Here is a 20,888-nt window from a genome sequence, read left to right as displayed (position 1 = left end):
TTATATCCTGTATATTCCTCATATTATATATTATATACTCTCCGGCCGTATAACTAATCCCGTCCTTATAACCCGTTATATCCCTGTATATTCCTCATATTATATATTATATACTCTCCGGCCGTATAACTAATGCCGTCCTTATAACCCATTATATCCTGTATATTCCTCATATTATATATTATATACTCTCCGGCCGTATAACTAATCCCGTCCTTATAACCGTTATATCCTGTATATTCCTCATATTATATATTATATACTCTCCGGCCGTATAACTAATCCCGTCCTTATAACCCGTTATATCCCTGTATATTCCTCATATTATATATTATATACTCTCCGGCCGTATAACTAATCCCGTCCTTATAACCCGTTATATCCCTGTATATTCCTCATATTATATATTATATACTCTCCCCCCCCGTATAACTAATCCCGTCCTTATAACCCGTTATATCCCTGTATATTCCTCATATTATATATTATATACTCTCCGGCCGTATAACTAATCCCGTCCTTATAACCCGTTATATCCTGTATATTCCTCATATTATATATTATATACTCTCCCCCGTATAACTAATCCCGTCCTTATAACCCGTTATATCCCTGTATATTCCTCATATTATATATTATATACTCTCCCCCCGTATAACTAATCCCGTCCTTATAACCCGTTATATCCCTGTATATTCCTCATATTATATATTATATACTCTCCGGCCGTATAACTAATCCCGTCCTTATAACCCGTTATATCCCTGTATATTCCTCATATTATATATTATATACTCTCCGGCCGTATAACTAATCCCGTCCTTATAACCCGTTATATCCTGTATATTCCTCATATTATATATTATACACTCTCCGGCCGTATAACTAATCCCGTCCTTATAACCCGTTATATCCCTGTATATTCCTCATATTATATACCCCCCGTATAACTAATCCCGTCCTTATAACCCGTTATATCCCTGTATATTCCTCATATTATATATTATATACTCTCCCCCCGTATAACTAATCCTGTCCTTATAACCCGTTATATCCCTGTATATTCCTCATATTATATATTATATACTCTCCCCCGTATAAATAATCCCGTCCTTATAACCCGTTATATCCTGTATATTCCTCATATTATATATTATATACTCTCCCCCCGTATAACTAATCCCGTCATTATAACCCGTTATATCCCTGTATACTCCTCATATTATATATTATATACTCTCCCCCGTATAACTAATCCCGTCCTTATAACCCGTTATATCCCTGTATATTCCTCATATTATATATTATATACTCTCCGGCCGTATAACTAATCCCGTCCTTATAACCCGTTATATCCCTGTATATTCCTATTATATACTCTCCCCCCGTATAACTAATCCCGTCCTTATAACCCGTTATATCCCTGTATATTCCTCATATTATATATTATATACTCTCCGGCCGTATAACTAATCCCGTCCTTATAACCCGTTATATCCCTGTATATTCCTCATATTATATATTATATACTCTCCGGCCGTATAACTAATCCCGTCCTTATAACCCGTTATATCCTGTATATTCCTCATATTATATAATATATTCTCCGGCCGTATAACTAATCCCGTCCTTATAACCCTTTATATCCTGTATATTCCTCATATTATATATTATATACTCTCCGGCCGTATAACTAATCCCGTCCTTATAACCCGTTATATCCTGTATATTCCTCATATTATATATTATATACTCTCCCCCCGTATAACTAATCCCGTCCTTATAACCCGTTATATCCTGTATATTCCTCATATTATATATTATATACTCTCCGGCCGTATAACTAATCCCGTCCTTATAACCCGTTATATCCTGTATATTCCTCATATTATATATTATATACTCTCCGGCCGTATAACTAATCCCGTCCTTATAACCTGTTATATCCTGTATATTCCTCATATTATATATTATATACTCTCCGGCCGTATAACTAATCCCGTCCTTATTACCCGTTATATCCTGTATATTCCTCATATTATATATTATATACTCTCCCCCCGTATAACTAATCCCGTCCTTATAACCCGTTATATCCTGTATATTCCTCATATTATATATTATATACTCTCCGGCCGTATAACTAATCCCGTCCTTATAACCCGTTATATCCTGTATATTCCTCATATTATATATTATATACTCTCCGGCCGTATAACTAATCCCGTCCTTATAACCCGTTATATCCTGTATATTCCTCATATTATATATTATATACTCTCCCCCGTATAACTAATCCCGTCCTTATAACCCGTTATATCCTGCATATTCCTCATATTATATATTATATACTCTCCCCCGTATAACTAATCCCGTCCTTATAACCCGTTATATCCTGTATATTCCTCATATTATTTATAATATACTCTCCGGCCGTATAACTAATCCCATCCTTATAACCCGTTATATCCCTGTATATTCCTCATATTATATATTATATACTCTCCGGCCGTATAACTAATCTCGTCCTTATAACCCGTTATATATCCCTGTATATTACTCATATTATATATTATATACTCTCCGGCCGTATAACTAATCCCGTCCTTATAACCCGTTATATATCCCTGTATATTACTCATATTATATATTATATACTCTCCGGCCGTATAACTAATCCCGTCCTTATAACACCTTATATCCCTGTATATTCCTCATATTATATATTATATACTCTCCGGCCGTATAACTAATCCCGTCCTTATAACCCGTTATACCCTGTATATTCCTCATATTATATATTATATACTCTCCCCGGCCGTATAACTAATCCCGTCCTTATAACCCGTTATATCCCTGTATATTCCTCATATTATATATTATATACTCTCCGGCCGTATAACTAACCCCGTCCTTATAACCCGTTATATCCTGTATATTCCTCATATTATATATTATATACTCTCCGGCCGTATAACTAATCCCGTCCTTATAACCCGTTATATCCTGTATATTCCTCATATTATATATTATATACTCTCCGACCGTATAACTAATCCCGTCCTTATAACCCGTTATATCCCTGTATATTCCTCATATTATATATTATATACTCTCCGGCCGTATAACTAATCCCATCCTTATAACCCGTTATATCCTGTATATTACTCATATTATATACTCTCCGGCCGTATAAATAATCCCGTCCTTATAACCCGTTATATCCTGTATATTCTTCATAATATATATTATATACTCTCCGGCCGTATAACTAATCCCATCCTTATAACCCGTTATATCCTGTATATTACTCATATTATATACTCTCCGGCCGTATAAATAATCCCGTCCTTATAACCCGTTATATCCCTATTTATTTCTCATATCGTATATTCTGTTGCCCATTATATCCCTGTATAATATATATAAAAATTTTTGCTTTAATGTTAGTTTAGAGGCTTCCCACTTACCCCCGGAGACCTCTTAATGCCTCTGCTAGTCTACTTGTTGCTTTTTGTGATTTAATGTCCGGTGTCGCCCGTACTACGGTCTAAAAAAAAAAGCCTACCCCCCCTTAGTGTATCTACGCCTATAGCGTGCTCCGTACCTTTACTCCCATTAGCTTATTATCCACCGTACGGTATCAATATATTCACAACATTACCTTCAACTGCCGCCACTACACTAGACTAAGAGGGCTTGGCTCACAAGCTTACAATCTAGAGGGGATCAGGTGAGGAGAAGTAGAGCGCTTGGGGGTAAGGGAGCAGGAGAGATGCCCGCATAAATAAATAAAGTGTAGAAGCGAGCGGAAGGATTAGGAGTCCAGCAGTGTCTCTACGGGGTGATAAAGGATAAATGGATCAGTAACAGGGGGCAGGATTGTGGACGATGGAGGGATGCGTTGCAGGTTTTAAGAGGGCGGTAGGGGAGAGTTTTACTGGTGGGGCAGGGGTAGTAAGAGGGCAGATATATTTATTATTTACACACACGGGACATTCAACGAGTTTATTAAAAAAACAAACACTTTTCTACAGTCAGCTTCCTTTGAAGGTCAACATCAACTTTACAAACGCCTGAGCGCCTCTGCTCCTCTGTCAACTGCTCAGGCACCCACTTTACTGAACACTCACACTCAGCTTTCCTGCGGCCTCTTCAGCCGTTACTCTTCCGATCACTTCCAGGACTCTTCATTCCTCGCGCTCTCGGCTGGGGGTCCGGAGCGCTCCGCATCCGTCACACCAGTGCTTCTCAATCCGCTCCGAGGACTCTACGAGAGAGAGCTTTACCCCCGTACCGAGCACACGCCAAGAAGAGCGAGGGTTATACAGTGAATGCAATAAATCTGTTATATCGAATGGCGAGAATCTGTCAGAACAGTCACCTAAACCTGTGACGCTTCGATTAATGCCCCCCCCGTCACCTCTGTGCAAGTATCTGCCCACAAGCCCCCCCCCCCGTTATCAGCAGCCCCGGGGCAGGTGCTCGACCTCCGGTAACCCGAAGGAGTATCCTGCCGGCAGTCGTTTGGCATCGGGTAAAGCGAACGGGGGCTCCAGGGGGCACTCGATCTGCTTGCAGTAAAGCAAACGGGGCCCCGGCTCAGCCTCCAGGGACTTTGTTTATCCCATAGCAAGGAGCGAGAACAGGTCCACTCCTCCCCGACGCTCCCTGCTGTACAGACGCCTCGGATCCTGAGGCCGCGCTCCCGCGAGGGAATTCTTTCCTCGCCTCCCCCGGATCTCAATCTTTTTTCCTGAAGACAGGCAAACGCAGTAAAGGAATTCATGAACGGCGCACAAAGCTCTTCTGAAGCATTAAGGGGGATTGCGGAAGGTCAGACTAGATGCAGCAACATCATATTCCCTTCTAAATGGGGGCCAGTTCAGCGAGTCACATGGTCAAGGAAAACATTTCCCGGCCGGTCGGCCCCATCCAGCCCCCGTCTCTCCTGCTGTAACGACTCAAACCTTAATCAGTCGTCGGTCTCGTCTTAGATTCAGGAGCCGTATGTCTATCCCATGCATGTTTAATCCCCTCACTGTATTACCACTTCTGCTGGGAAGCTGTTCCACTTATCCACCAACCTCTCAGTAAAGCTTCCTTCCATTCAAGCCTCTTGTAACATTTTTCCTTCTGCTTCTGTTCCAGATGTTTGCAACGTCTGCCCCCCCTGAGATGTTCCATACCCTGGGCTGCTCCGCGCCGTACAGGACCAGGTGGACCCCCTTATAGGGCTCCTCGGACCTGAAACCACCCAAAATATCCCCGCAGCTCTCTCCGCTCCCTGCATCTGGACCCCTATGGAAAAAACGAATAAAGCGGCGCGGTAGGAGGGGAAATCGGGAATAGTTAAAACAGACTATCCGCACTCCCTGAAACGAAGCTTACCCAGGTAATAACCCCCCCCAAAAAACAGCGGCTGTAAACAAATAACCGAATAAGAGTGATACGCGTTACCGTACAGAGAGCGTCACAGAAGTCTCCGGCACGCAGTGCCGCTTATTCCGAGGCCTCTCTCTATCATCCTTCCACGCGCTTCCCGCAGCGAAGCCGTCAGTTCCCTCTCTCCAAACGCCGTCCAGCTCGAGGGCCGCAGTGTGCAGGCTCAGCCCGACCCAAACACAGAGCTCGGCCCTCCATTCGCAGTCACATTCATGCACACACAAACATTCATACACCCTCTAAGAGCTATGTCAACGTAGGGCTCACGGGCGATTCCAGAGCCAGTGGCTTCCGGTGTTACAACCGGTTTCTGGAGCAAAGGCCCGGGTCCGGCGGCTGCCGTTACCGGAACACACGGACAAAGGCTGAAATCCCGCAGATTAACACAGCCTGCGGAACAATAAAAACATTTAACACCCACACTGCACCTAAACATGCGGGATTTACCCCAAACACATAACAAAGCTGCCCTCTACCCCTCAGAAACCCTGCGCCCTCGCACAACACTATCACCCGTTACATAGCGCCAACCGATTCCGCCGCGCCGTACAAAGGCCACAAAATACACGGAAATGTTCCGTTAAAACAAAAGCCGCGGCTCCTGGCGGGTTAATTGAGGACGGATCTCACCGATGCAGTAACATTCGCTTTAAGCAACGTTTTTCTGGAAAGAAGCAGCAGAGGCCTAAGGAACTCATAGAAGCCACGGCCTTTCCTGAAAGCCTGCCCGCGTTACTCGCCCAGTATCCAGGCTGTGCTTCTACGCAATCCCGGGGATGTGCGGCCTACAGCGGGAGATACTGAATCTAGGTAGGATTACTCCAGTTGTGTTGATGCGGTAACTGCTACCGTATTCAATAAACCGGACGTGGAAAAATGGAATTCAGAGCCGCCACGCACACGTAAATCGAAAGAAGAGTTAGGAGCGGCGGTAAATGACCACCATAACCCAATTGCGCATGCACGCAACCGCCCATATTACCCGAAGCTCATTGGTTGAGATGCACGTCCATATTGGCTGGTTCCCGCCTTCCGTATCACCAGCCAATCACAGAGTCCGAACTCTTCCCCAAAAATAGAGCGTCAGAGGGGACCTTCCAGCAGATAGTTTCGTAAACAGAACATGTGTGCGCATGCGCGGCTAAAATCCGCCCTCCCGGTTGACGTCGTGGGATTGGACCAATCCTAGGTCCAGATTGGCTTGTCGGCCCGTGCATTTTGGTCCCGGAGACCCCGCATATGGACTCTCACTCTATATAAGAAAGGAGACAGCGCACTCTGGCTTTAGTTGCGCGGAGAGCGCCAGCGGCGAACACCTCGGAGAGGAAGCTGCTGCTGTGAGCCCCCGCGACCAGTTGATTATAACGTATATACACAAGGCATCACCGCAACCATGCACGGGCCGCCCACCGGGGACAGCGCGTGCCCGTTACGAATAATCAAACGGGTCCAGTTCGGTGTTCTGGGCCCAGATGAGCTGGTGAGAGACTGGCGGAGAGGGCGGAGTCTACGGGAAGGGCGGGCTTGGAGCCGGAAGTCAGAGGCCCATGTGATTGGCTGCGAGTGTTATTGTTTTTGGCTGGGAGAATGCTGCCCCCTAAACATGTCCCGGGCACCGGTTTACTGTGTGAGGGGGTCTTTGTGTTGGGGGCCATTCTGTTGTGATGGGGGGTGCCTGGGTTCACGCTGCTGGCTGCAGTGTCCCGGGTGATATGCTGGGGTTACGGGGGTAATGTGTGTTACTGGTCTGGTTTTGGGGTATTGGGGTAGGTTATGCTGTGCCCCGGGGTGATACGCTGGTATTATGGGGTTAATAGTGTTGGTGTATCAGGGTAGAGTTATGCTGTGTGCAGTGTCCCGGGTGATATGCTGGTGTTACGGGGGTAATGTGTGTTACTGGTCTGGTATTGGGGTAGGTTGTGCTGTGTGATACGCTGGTATTATGGGGTTAATAGTGTTGGTGTATCAGGGTAGAGTTATGCTGTGTGCAGTGTCCCGGGTGATATGCTGGTGTTACGGGGTTAATGTGTGTTACTGGTCTGGTATTGGGGTAGGTTGTGCTGTGCCCCGGGGTGATACGCTGGTATTATGGGGTTAATAGTGTTGGTGTATCAGGGTAGGGTTATGCTGTGTGCAGTGTCCCGGGTGATATGCTGGGGTTACGGGGGTAATGTGTGTTACTGGTCTGGTTTTGGGGTATTGGGGTAGGTTATGCTGTGCCCCGGGGTGATACGCTGGTATTATGGGGTTAATAGTGTTGGTGTATCAGGGTAGAGTTATGCTGTGTGCAGTGCCCCGGGGTGATACGCTGGTATTATGGGGTTAATAGTGTTGGTGTATCAGGGTAGAGTTATGCTGTGTGCAGTGTCCCGGGTGATATGCTGGTGTTACGGGGTTAATGTGTGTTACTGGTCTGGTATTGGGGTAGGTTGTGCTGTGCCCCGGGGTGATACGCTGGTATTACGGGGTTAATAGTGTTAGTGTATCAGGGTAGGGTTATGCTGTGTGCAGTGTCCCGGGTGATATGCTGGGGTTACGGGGTTAATGTGTGTTACTGGTCTGGTATTGGGGTAGGTTGTGCTGTGCCCCGGGGTGATACGCTGGTATTAAGGGGTTAATAGTGTTGGTGTATCAGGGTAGAGTTATGCTGGCTGCAGTGCCCCGGGTGATATGCTGGTGTTACGGGGTTAATGTGTGTTACTGGTCTGGTATTGGGGTAGGTTGTGCTGTGCCCCGGGGTGATACGCTGGTATTATGGGGTTAATAATGTTAGTGTATCAGGGTAGAGTTATGCTGTGTGCAGTGTCCCGGGTGATATGCTGGTGTTACTGGGTTAATAATGTTGGTGTATCAGGGTAGGGTTATGCCGTGTGCTGTGCCCCGGGGTGATACGCTGGTATTACGGGGTTAATAGTGTTGGTGTATCGGGGTAGGGTTATGCTGTGTGCAGTGCCCCGGGTGATACGCTGGTATTACGGGGTTAATAGTTTTGATATATCGGGGTAGGTTATGTTGGCTGCAGTGTCCCGGGGGAGTACGCTGGTATTATGGGGTTACTGGGGTAGGTTATGGTGGGTGTGTGTCCTGGGGTTATACGCTGGTATTACGGGGTTAATAATGTTGGTGTATCGGGGTAAGTTATGCTGTGTGCAGTGTCCCGGGTGATACGCTGGTGTTACGGGGTTAATGTGTGTTACTGGCATGGTGTTGGTGTACGCTGGTATTACGGGGTTAATAGTTTTGGTGTATCGGGGTAGGTTATGTTGGCTGCAGTGTCCCGGGTGATACGCTGGTATTATGGGGTTTATAGTGTTGGTGTATCGGGGTAGGGTTATGCTGTGTGCAGTGCCCCGGGTGATATGCTGGTGTTACGGGGTTAATGTGTGTTACTGGTCTGGTATTGGGGTAGGTTGTGCTGTGCCCCGGGGTGATACGCTAGTATTACGGGGTTAATAGTGTTGGTGTATCAGGGTAGGGTTATGCTGTGTGCAGTGTCCCGGGTGATATGCTGGGGTTACGGGGTTAATGTGTTACTGGTCTGGTTTTGGGGTATTGGGGTAGGTTGTGCTGTGCCCCGGGGTGATACGCTGGTATTACGGGGTTAATAGTGTTGGTGTATCAGGGTAGGGTTATGCTGTGTGCAGTGTCCCAGGTGATATGCTGGGGTTACGGGGTTAATGTGTGTTACTGGTCTGGTTTTGGGGTATTGGGGTAGGTTGTGCTGTGCCCCGGGGTGATACGCTGGTATTACGGGGTTAATAGTGTTGGTGTATCGGGGTAGGTTATGTTGGCTGCAGCGTCCCGGGGGGATACGCCGGTATTATGGGGGTACTGGGGTAGGTTATGGTGGGGGCTACTGGTGGGGTGTTTGTGGCTGTAAGTTGAGTTTAATGGTTCTCTTTAATTGCCCCCTCAGAAAAGGATGTCCGTCACCGAGGGCGGCATTAAGTATCCGGAGACGATGGAGGGCGGACGCCCCAAACTCGGCGGGCTGATGGATCCTCGGCAGGGGGTCGTGGAAAGGACGGGACGCTGTCAGACATGTGCCGGTACGCTTCTCCCCGGGACCCCCCGATGCTTTAGGTTTTGAGGGCCCCTCGGCTCCTCGTGGGTTTTAGGGGTGCTCGCGTGTGTGTTGGGGGGCATTTACCTCGCATGCCGCCTATAAACTCTTCTCCTTGCCGTGTCTCTGCCCGCAGGTAACATGACTGAGTGTCCCGGGCACTTCGGGCACATCGAGCTGGCCAAGCCCGTCTTCCACGTGGGCTTCTTGGTGAAGACCATGAAGGTTTTACGGTGCGTCTGCTTCTTCTGCTCCAAGCTCCTCGTGGATGCGGTGAGTCGCCTGCGTTGCCTTGGTAATGGGGTATATCCGGGGTCTCCTCCCGGCCCTCGCTCTCCGGCGCTAACCTCCATGTTCCTCCCGTCTGCAGAACAACCCGAAGATCAAGGATATCCTGACAAAGTCTAAGGGGCAGCCGAAGAAGCGTCTGACCCACGTGTATGAGCTGTGCAAGGGCAAGAACATCTGCGAAGGCGGGGAAGAGATGGACAACAAGTTCGGCGTGGAGCAGAACGAGGGGGATGAAGACATCCAGAAGGAGAAGGTGAGTCCAGGGTGGAATTGTTTTTGGCCCTTTGAGGGGCAGTTGCAGAGTCTGGGGGGGGTTTGGTGGTCTCGGTTTGGAAGCCGTGCTCCCGGTCCGTTGGTTAGGGTGGGCTTTGCTTTCGCGTCATGTGACTAATCGTGAATAATGTGCCGCAGGGACACGGTGGCTGCGGCCGCTACCAGCCGCGCATCAGACGCTCCGGCCTGGAGCTGTACGCCGAGTGGAAGCACGTCAACGAGGACTCGCAGGAGAAGAAGATCCTGCTCAGCCCCGAGCGGGTGCACGAGATCTTAAAGCGGATCACGGACGAGGAGTGCTTCATCCTGGGCATGGAGCCTCGCTACGCCCGTCCGGAGTGGCTCATCGTGACCGTCCTGCCGGTCCCCCCTCTGTGCGTGCGCCCGGCGGTCGTTATGCAAGGATCGGCCAGGAACCAGGTGAGGGGAGACTGCCGTGGCTTCTGGTTGGCGTGGTTTATGCTGTATGAGGTGGAAGCCAGGGCGTAGGTGACCAGTCTGCTTTAACCGCGCAAAATAAACCCGGCAGACCGTTCTCTGGACACACCTGGCGGGCTGTTGCCGTAGTAACTCTAAGGAACGGCCGCCTCTGTGTACGCTCAGCCCGATGCTCACGTGTCCGCTCTCCAACCTCTTCCCCCAGGACGACTTGACGCATAAACTGTCCGACATCGTGAAGATTAACAACCAGCTGAGACGCAACGAGCAGAACGGAGCGGCGGCTCACGTGATCGCGGAGGACGTCAAGCTTCTGCAGTTCCACGTGGCCACCATGGTGGACAACGAGCTTCCCGGACTCCCGCGGGTAAGAAGGTGATAGGGGAGAGAGAAACTCCACGCTTGTGAGCTTTTGTTGTCGTTGTAGGGTTGTAAGGACCGGTTATGTCGTTTGTCTCGGTCGTGTAACTGGTTCTCTACCCGTGGTTTGACCCCGGCTGTAGCGCACACTGGTGGGGGGGTCCGGTGACCAGGGACGTGGGTAGGTCTGACGCCGCTCGCTTGCTCTTCCTACAGGCCATGCAGAAGTCTGGGCGACCCTTGAAGTCTTTGAAGCAAAGATTGAAGGGGAAGGAAGGCCGAGTGCGAGGAAACCTTATGGGGAAGAGAGTGGACTTCTCCGCCCGGACGGTCATCACCCCGGACCCCAACCTCTCCATCGACCAGGTCGGGGTCCCGCGATCCATCGCTGCCAACATGACCTTCCCAGAGATCGTCACCCCCTTCAACATCGACAGGTGGGATAGGAGCTCGCGCCTCGGGGTGGGGGGTGTTCTTTTAGACCCCCGCCGCGGTCCCCCCGCCACGCGGTCCCCTCGCTGAGCTGTCGTTGTGTTTGCAGGCTGCAGGAGTTGGTGCGCAGAGGGAACAGTCAGTACCCGGGGGCCAAGTACATCATCCGAGATAACGGCGACCGCATCGACCTCCGCTTTCACCCCAAACCCAGCGACCTCCACCTGCAGATAGGGTATAAGGTAAGCGTCACCCCCCCGCTCAGAGCGCCGGACGGCCAGTGGGAGCGGCTTGGCCCGCCTTCGCCTCCTCGCCGGGGTTAAAGGGACTCTGTTTCAGCGTCGGTGTTTGTTCTCCGACAGGTGGAAAGGCACTTGTGTGACGGGGACATCGTCATCTTCAACCGACAGCCCACGTTGCACAAAATGTCTATGATGGGTCACAGGGTGCGGATTCTGCCGTGGTCCACCTTCCGACTTAACCTCAGGTAAGACCCCCCCAGCTGGGTAGGAAGACGTCCCCCTGTCCCGCGGGGCTCGCTCACCGCAGCCTCTCTCTCGTTCGCTCACCGCAGCCTCTCTCTCGTTCGCTCACCGCAGCCTCTCTCTCGTTCGCTCACCGCAGCCTCTCTCTCGCTCGCTCACCGCAGCCTCTCTTGTCTCCGGCAGCGTCACCACTCCGTACAACGCCGACTTTGACGGCGACGAGATGAATCTTCACCTTCCTCAGTCGCTGGAGACCAGGGCCGAGATCCAAGAGCTGGCTATGGTGCCGCGCATGATCGTGACACCTCAGTCGAACCGGCCCGTCATGGGTATTGTGCAAGACACCCTGACCGCGGTGCGCAAGTTCACCAAGCGCGACGTCTTCATGGAAAGGGTGAGACATGGGTGATGGGAAGTTTCTCGGTGTTTCGTAATGAAGGGAAAGTTTAATGGCGGATCAGACCCTTCGGCCCCATATAGTTTATACAGACTCGTACCTTAACCAGTCGCTGGCCCTCGTCTTAGATTCAGGAGCCGGATGTCTATCCCATGCATGTTTAATCCCTTCGCTGTATTGCCCTCTACCACCTCTGCTGGAAGGCAGCTTCCTTCTTAATGTAGTTTTGCTGGTGATGGCACAGATGTTCATGTCGGTCACGCTTTGTCTCGTCTCCTCCAGGGTGAAGTTATGAACCTGCTCATGTTCCTGTCCACGTGGGATGGGAAGGTCCCTCAGCCGGCCATTCTCAAGCCGCGGCCCCTCTGGACCGGAAAGCAGATCTTCTCTCTAATTATTCCGGGTCATATTAATGCCGTCCGAACCCACAGTACGCATCCCGACGACGAAGACAGCGGGCCGTACAAACACATCTCACCCGGAGACACAAAGGTTTGTTTCCTGCTGGCCTAAACCAGAATCCGTTCTCTTTGGGGTTTTTCCTCCCCGACTAACCAGAGCCTCTGTTCAGGTGATCGTGGAGAACGGGGAGCTGATCATGGGGATTCTGTGCAAGAAGTCGCTGGGAACGTCGGCCGGCTCGCTGGTCCACATATCGTACTTGGAGATGGGGCACGACACCACTCGTCTGTTCTACTCCAACATTCAGACCGTCATCAACACCTGGCTGCTCATCGAGGGTACGTGCGAGGTCTGGGGCCACCGGGGCGGAATATTCCGGCCGGGGTATCGGGGGGAGCGTGACTGGGAGAGGGACGGAGGGGTGGAAATACACGGTTTAGACGTTCTCCGTTTGCTGCAGGTCACACCATCGGTATTGGAGACTCCATCGCTGACGCCAAAACCTATCAGGACATCCAGAACACCATCAAGAAGGCCAAGCAGGATGTGATAGAGGTGAGTGGGCCTCACGCGGCCCCCGGCAACAGATCCCGGCCAGGCTTTCTCCGCCCCTTTTTGTTGGATTCATGACTCCGTTCCTTCTCCACCAAGGTCATCGAGAAGGCTCACAACAACGAGCTGGAGCCCACTCCCGGAAACACCCTCCGACAGACCTTCGAGAACCAGGTGAACAGGATCCTGAACGATGCCAGAGACAAGACTGGCTCCTCCGCCCAGAAATCCCTGTCCGAGTACAACAACTTCAAATCCATGGTGGTGTCTGGAGCCAAAGGCTCAAAGATCAACATCTCGCAGGTGAGGAGGAGACTTCTGTGGCACCCCTGGGGGTCTCTTCTCCGTGTGGAGGTCGGGGGACGCGAGATCTCACGTGAATCCCTCTTTGCCAGGTCATCGCTGTGGTCGGGCAGCAGAACGTGGAGGGTAAGCGAATTCCGTTCGGATTCAAGCACCGAACCCTTCCTCACTTCATCAAAGACGACTACGGTCCGGAAAGCAGAGGCTTCGTGGAGAACTCGTACCTCGCCGGCCTCACGCCCACAGAGTTCTTCTTCCACGCCATGGGCGGAAGAGAAGGTCTGATTGATACAGCTGTGAAAACCGCCGAAACAGGTAAGCGCTCAGCGTGGCGGCTCGTCACCGCTCCTCTCCATGCGCAGCCTCCGGCCCCGTCCCCCAATACCCGTCTTCTCCACTCCCACAGGCTACATCCAGAGACGTTTGATCAAGTCTATGGAGTCTGTCATGGTGAAGTACGACGCCACCGTCCGAAACTCCATAAACCAGGTGGTGCAGCTGAGATACGGCGAAGACGGCCTGGCCGGCGAAGGCGTGGAGTTCCAGAACTTGGCCACCCTGAAGCCCTCCAACAAGGCCTTCGAGAAGAAGTGAGTACTGGGATCTCGGCCCCACCGTGGCCCCCGCGGCGTGCGCTTCCGCCTCGCTGGCTTTTTGTGACCCTGTGCTTCTGCTGCCCCCAGGTTTAAGTTCGATTACACCAACGAGCGCGCCATGCGGCGGACCCTGCAGGAGGAGGTGGTGAAAGATGTCCTCAGTAATGCCCACATCCAGAACGAGCTGGAGAAGGAGTTTGAGAAGATGAGAGAGGACAGAGAGGTGCTGAGGGTGATCTTCCCCACCGGCGACAGCAAGGTAAGAGAGGAACGCGGTGGGTCTCGGAGGCGCGCATGGTGCGCGGGCTAGCTGGCCAATTTGTGACTGAACGTGTGACTTGTTCCATGCGCAGGTCGTCCTTCCGTGTAATCTTCTGAGGATGATCTGGAACGCGCAGAAGATCTTCCACATTAATACCCGGATGCCAACGGATCTTCACCCTCTTAAAGTGTTGGATGGTGAGTGGCGTGCGCTCCCTCGCTCGCCTAGGGTCGCCCTGCTAGTCCCCGCATAGTCCTGTAGTCTGACGCCGGCTTCCAGGACCGCTCTGGGTACAGATATTGTTGGATAAACCGGGTTTCCGTTGTTTCTGGCCGGTAAAGCGAAGAGGTCGCCGGTCTATACCGCGCTGTCCCGAGCCTGTGATGCCAGTCTCGTCTCACATTATGTTGTCTTTACGAGCCACCTCTTCCGACTCGTGCTGCACGGTAGTGACGACCCCTGTGCGTGTGAATTACTTCTCAGGTGTCAAAGACCTCAGCAAGAAACTGGTGATCGTGAACGGGGACGATCCACTAAGTCGGCAAGCGCAGGAGAACGCCACCCTCCTCTTCAACATCCATCTGCGCTCGACGCTGTGCAGCAGGCGCATGGTGGAGGAGTTCAGGCTCAGCGGGGAGGCCTTCGATTGGCTTCTCGGGGAGATTGAGTCCAAATTCAACCAAGCCGTGGTAAGAGTCGCCGGGCCGTCCGATGAAGTCTGTCTGCGCGTTCAGCGCTCGCGGCCAGCCTAACGGGGTCTCTGCTTCCTCCTCAGGCCCATCCCGGTGAGATGGTGGGAGCTCTGGCGGCTCAGTCTCTGGGGGAGCCGGCCACTCAGATGACTCTGAACACTTTCCACTACGCCGGCGTGTCGGCTAAGAATGTCACCCTGGGGGTGCCACGTCTGAAGGAGCTGATCAACATCTCGAAAAAGCCAAAGACACCTTCGCTGACCGTGTTCCTGCTGGGACAGTCCGCCCGCGATGCCGAGCGCGCCAAGGTAAGGAACGCGGACCCCCGGAAACCCACAAAACCCCTACAATTCACCAATAACTGGACGCGATCGGCCCGTAACCGCTTAACGCTCTCCAACAGGACATCCTGTGCCGCTTGGAGCACACGACCCTGCGCAAGGTGACCGCCAACACCGCCATCTACTACGACCCCAACCCTCAAAACACCGTGGTGGCCGAAGACCAGGAGTGGGTGAACGTCTACTACGAGATGCCGGACTTCGACGTGACCCGCATCTCTCCCTGGCTGCTGCGCGTGGAGCTGGACCGGAAACACATGACCGACAGAAAACTGACCATGGAGCAGATCGCCGAGAAGATCAACGCAGGTCGGTCCTCGCCCTCCAGCCTTACATCGGCCACCTCGCGTCCGGCGGGGATTTTTACCCCTCTTATACCCCCCCTTATACCCCCTCTGGTCTGTTCCAGGTTTTGGCGATGATCTGAACTGCATCTTTAACGACGACAACGCCGAGAAACTGGTTCTCAGAATCCGCATAATGAACAGCGAGGAGAACAAAATGCAGGACGTGAGTGCGGGGCTGATAGAGCAGCGGCGTGCGAGTCGCGCATGTTGAGTTAGCGGGTCGCAGCCGTTCTCTCCCTCCGCAGCCCCGCTCAGTTCTCTTGCTCTTTTATCCCCCAGGAGGAAGAGGTTGTGGATAAGATGGATGACGACGTTTTCTTGCGCTGTATCGAGTCCAATATGTTGACGGACATGACTCTACAGGGTATTGAACAGATTAGCAAGGTAAGAAGCGCACGTCTGCGCATGCTGGGACTTTAATGGGAACACCCACCAAATGTATGTGTTACTAACGCCCCTCTGGACGTACATGTACGTCGAGGTGATGTGATGCACCTATGGAGGTCATGTCATGACTTTTATCTCCTAACGACCCTGCTAGCTGATCAGTACTGGGGGGGGCAAAATTACGATAAATATATTTAAAAATGCAATGAGGATACTTGTTGAGGAGTGCAGTGATGTCATCGTGATGTCACAGGCATCCGTTATTTTTAACCCCACTACTAGAAGTAAAGGAGAAAACCAGTCACAGCCCCAGACCCCTTAATCCGGTATAAAATACAATATGTGGTAATAGTAAGGATGGATGTTGCCCCTCTGGGGTATTTCTGTAACCAGCGGTGGCACAGATTGTAGTTTGTGTATTTCTATGGGGGGGGGCAGTGTTATGGTGTACGGCACTGGGGTTTCTGCTCATGGAACTTTTTCCTGTGTAAGATGTATGTAATATCCGTGGCTTGGTACACGCGTGTCTCCTCCAGGTGTATATGCACCTGCCTCAGACCGACAACAAGAAGAAAATCATCATCACGGAAGACGGAGAGTTCAAAGCTCTGCAGGAGTGGATTCTGGAGACGGACGGCGTCAGTTTAATGCGCGTGCTCAGCGAGAAAGACGTGGATCCTGTGCGCACTACTTCCAACGACATCGTGGAGATATTCACGGTGAGAGCGCCTGCCCCTTCTCTCCCCCCCCCCGGCACAGCCCTCCCCTTCTCCCCCCTCGGCGCGGCCCGCCCCTTCTCCCCCCTCGGCGCTCCTTTCTAACGCTCTGTCGCGCTCACGTTACAGGTCCTGGGCATCGAAGCGGTGAGGAAAGCTCTGGAGAGAGAGCTGTACCACGTCATCTCATTCGACGGTTCCTATGTGAACTATCGGCACTTGGCGCTTCTGTGCGACACCATGACCTGTAGGGGCCATCTCATGGCCATCACCCGTCACGGAGTCAACAGGCAGGACACTGGGCCGCTCATGAAGTGTTCCTTTGAGGAGACTGTAAGTTTTGGGGGGTTTTGTGGTGTTTGGGTGACTCCATTGTTTTGGGGGGTTTTGTGGTGTTTGGGTAACTCCATTGTTAATGTCTCTAGGTCGACGTTCTCATGGAAGCGGCGGCTCATGGAGAGACTGACCCCATGAAGGGGGTGTCTGAGAACATTATGCTGGGTCAGCTGGCCCCGGCCGGCACCGGCTGCTTTGACTTGTTACTGGATGCGGAGAAGTGTAAATTTGGGATGGAGATTCCTACCAACATTCCGGGACTGGGAGCCGCCGGACGTGAGTTGTGGGAGTTATATTTAGTTTTGCGGATGGGCTGGGTTCAGGGTGCATAGTTTCCCCCAAGGGGGCAGTTATGGAGGTAGTGCTGCGTATCGGCCGACGGGCAACCAAACCTCAGGGCTCCATGTCTTCAATGTCTCATTTCAATTTCCAACAGCGACTGGAATGTTCTTTGGAACGGCCCCTAGCCCGATGGGCGGAATGTCCCCTGCTATGACCCCGTGGAATCAGGGAGCCACCCCAGCGTATGGCGCATGGTCCCCCAGTCTGGGTGAGTATATAAGCTGAGAGGAGTCATTCACTCAGCCTCGTGGTGGCTCGGTTGGCCGGCTTTTGACAGCGTTGTGGCCCCCTGGCTTTGTTCCGCCTCTGTATAATGAATATGTCCAACACCTGTCTGTCTTTTATAGGGAGCGGTATGACCCCTGGGGCAGCTGGTTTCTCTCCCAGTGCCGCGTCAGACGCCAGTGGCTTCAGCCCAGGGTACTCTCCAGCATGGTCCCCCACGCCCGGTTCTCCTGGATCCCCCGGACCGGCCAGTCCGTATATACCTTCTCCAGGTACGTGACTTGATGAAGCTGCGAGCAGTTAACGGTCGTTTTGCGTAATGGCGGCAGGGTGGTTTTTGCGTAATGGCGGTGGGGTCGGTGTGCGTAATGGCGGCAGGGTCGTTGTGCTGTTCGGTGCTTCGGTACGGCGTAGGGCTTCTTCTGACCTTGTTTGTCTTTTGGTTGCAGGTGGCGCCATGTCTCCAAGCTACTCCCCAACATCTCCTGCTTATGAGCCTAGGAGCCCCGGTGGATACACCCCGCAAAGCCCAAGCTATTCCCCCACCTCTCCTTCTTACAGTCCTACTTCCCCCTCTTATTCTCCTACAAGCCCTAACTATAGCCCCACTTCTCCCAGCTACTCCCCCACAAGTCCCAGCTACTCCCCTACATCTCCGAGCTATTCTCCTACTTCTCCAAGTTATTCACCCACCTCACCGAGCTACTCCCCGACGTCTCCCAGCTACTCGCCCACCTCGCCCAGCTACTCTCCCACTTCTCCCAGCTACTCCCCAACTTCACCCAGCTACTCGCCCACCTCGCCCAGCTACTCCCCAACTTCACCTAGTTATTCCCCGACATCTCCCAGCTACTCGCCAACTTCACCTAGTTACAGCCCTACTTCCCCCAGTTATTCTCCAACCTCCCCATCCTACAGCCCTACATCTCCATCCTACTCGCCTACGTCACCCAACTACTCGCCTTCATCCCCCAACTATACTCCTACGTCCCCCAGTTACTCGCCCACCTCTCCCAGTTACAGTCCAACCTCTCCCAGTTATTCTCCCACATCTCCCAACTACAGCCCTACCAGCCCCAGCTACTCTCCCACATCCCCCAGTTACTCTCCTTCCAGCCCACGCTACACACCCCAGTCTCCCAGTTACACTCCCAGTTCGCCCAGTTACAGCCCAAGCTCCCCCAGCTATTCCCCGACCAGCCCAAAATATACCCCGACCAGCCCCTCTTACAGCCCCAGCTCCCCCGAATATACGCCAACATCGCCAAAGTACTCCCCTACATCACCAAAATACTCTCCTACGTCCCCCAAATACTCTCCGACCTCCCCCACCTACTCTCCCACAACACCCAAGTATTCCCCTACGTCTCCGACCTATTCCCCCACCTCTCCTGTCTACACCCCGACCTCCCCGAAATATTCTCCGACGTCTCCGACTTACTCTCCGACCTCCCCGAAGTACTCACCGACGTCGCCCACCTACTCTCCTACCAGTCCCAAGGGCTCCACTTACTCTCCCACGTCTCCTGGATACAGCCCGACGTCGCCCACCTACAGCCTTACGAGCCCGGCCATCAGCCCCGACGACAGCGACGAGGAGAACTGAGGGCGCGGTCCGTGACGTTGGTGCGGGAGGATGTTTCCAGGCCTGGATAACATCCATTGGTGTATATAGTATTTACCCCTCCTGGAAACGGGTGCCCCGGGCCCCTTCAGGGCAGCTTGGCGCTCTGTCGTGGGCGCCGTTGTGCTCGGACGGAGAGGCGTCCTGCGTTTTTACTGCTGAAACTTCTTACTGTGCAAAAGACACGATCGTACTTATTCCCTGGGATTCCGAGCCGCGAATACCCAGAATTCCCCTCAGACGACCTGCGATTCCAAAGGCCAGAATTTTAAGTCTTCGGTTGTGTTTTGGAGCCAAACCTGTAACTCGCTTGAATATAAACATTTTGGGGAGAGTTATGGCATTTTACTGTTTCGTTGGTTTTTTTTTTGTTTTTTTTTTGTCCTAAAAAGATGGTTTCTGGAGATGTCGTTAATGACGTTACTATGTATTTTTGGTAACCGTCTGTAAAGTGACCCTCTGCTATTTCTCAATAAATAAATTAATTTTGCATCGTCTGGTGTCTGCTTCGCAGCTTGCCGGCCGTCGGCTGGAACTGGTCACGTGGGTGGTGCGGGTTAGTCGAGGGAGGAAAGGTTTGTCAGATCTTTAGACACTCGGGCGGCCCCTGTGAAGACCCCAGAGCGAGGTTTTTAGGGAAATATCATGGTGTTAGAGAGCACATTGTAGAGAGACCTCAGTGAAACAAAAGAAAGGAAAGCCTCTGGCCTGCTAACTATTTGAATAAACAGAATCGGGGCTGCGTGAAGCCGTAAAGTAGACCTTTAAGAGACATTTAAATTCTTTAGATTTTACTAAACTACCACTCTAAACTATTAGAAAGATAAAATGTTGCGCATGTTTCTTCTGATCTGTTCGTGATCAGAAAGCAGGGCTTTACAGCCTAGCGTTACAGATTGCAATGACTGCAATCAACCACCAGAGGGGGCAATAGGAGAAGATTATCATCTAGAAAGAGCCAGCTGAGGCTCTTCCGCGTTCAGCAATGACAGGGAGAGCCCAGGCTGGCGTTAGATCTCCGGTGGAGCGGTACGGCGATGTCTCTGCCACTGTTACGCGGTCAGGATGTAGCTGTAAGTCCTACCGGTCTTGACACGGCTTTTAAGGAGAGGCGGGAACGTCCTGAGGGCAGAAGGTTTTAAAATCCCTCCGCTTGTTGGATGCGACGCGGAATCAGCCGGGCTTTGGCTCAATGCAGGGCCGTGAAAGCGTTTCCAAACCATTGGTCTAGGGCCTCACAGTATCGAGCTACGGGATTGGTTGTAGTCTAATACCAGTTTATAGTCTGTAATACCCAATTCACTTAACCCTGCGGTCGTCCACCTGCTCAGGACTTTTGTCAAAATTGGGAGAAGTAAAATGGTTGTGGGAAGGGGCAATCAAACGACTTTTATGAAACAAGAAGCTGGTTCTAGGCATGAGAGTCACAACTGTCCCTGGTGTTTAGATTGCGGCGAAGGACAAAATTCGAAGAAAATCATAAACATTTGCAGTGTTTTGAGGGGTTTTTTTAGGGTCCCCCCCACACATGCTCTCACAGTAATTATTTTCACGTTTATGATTTGAAAGGAAACCATTA

The 20,888-nt window shown here is 51.6% G+C and overlaps 1 protein-coding gene across 1 annotated transcript; it reads left to right on the top strand.

The window, feature by feature from the left end:
• The first annotated feature begins 6,750 nt into the window (after nt 1-6,750).
• On the top strand, nt 6,751-19,799 carry POLR2A (RNA polymerase II subunit A). The gene is made up of 29 exons (XM_053462697.1): nt 6,751-6,925; nt 9,362-9,494; nt 9,645-9,781; nt 9,879-10,052; nt 10,211-10,492; nt 10,716-10,877; nt 11,087-11,307; nt 11,412-11,544; nt 11,665-11,789; nt 11,971-12,181; nt 12,467-12,676; nt 12,756-12,924; nt 13,047-13,141; nt 13,238-13,441; nt 13,534-13,756; nt 13,848-14,031; nt 14,125-14,296; nt 14,391-14,496; nt 14,783-14,988; nt 15,075-15,299; nt 15,395-15,641; nt 15,742-15,842; nt 15,959-16,063; nt 16,603-16,785; nt 16,912-17,115; nt 17,208-17,394; nt 17,555-17,668; nt 17,808-17,957; nt 18,135-19,799. Exons 1-29 carry the CDS (start codon nt 6,839-6,841, stop codon nt 19,289-19,291), a joined length of 5,907 nt encoding a protein of 1,968 aa, XP_053318672.1. The 5' UTR covers nt 6,751-6,838; the 3' UTR covers nt 19,292-19,799.
• Nucleotides 19,800-20,888: the final 1,089 nt, after the last annotated feature.

The sequence above is a fragment of the Spea bombifrons genome, chromosome 4 (assembly GCF_027358695.1).
Source record: "Spea bombifrons isolate aSpeBom1 chromosome 4, aSpeBom1.2.pri, whole genome shotgun sequence".
In the NCBI taxonomy this organism is placed as follows: Eukaryota; Metazoa; Chordata; class Amphibia; order Anura; family Pelobatidae; genus Spea; species Spea bombifrons.
Note: the sequence above shows the minus strand (reverse complement) of the source record. Positions and strands in the feature narration are given on the sequence as shown.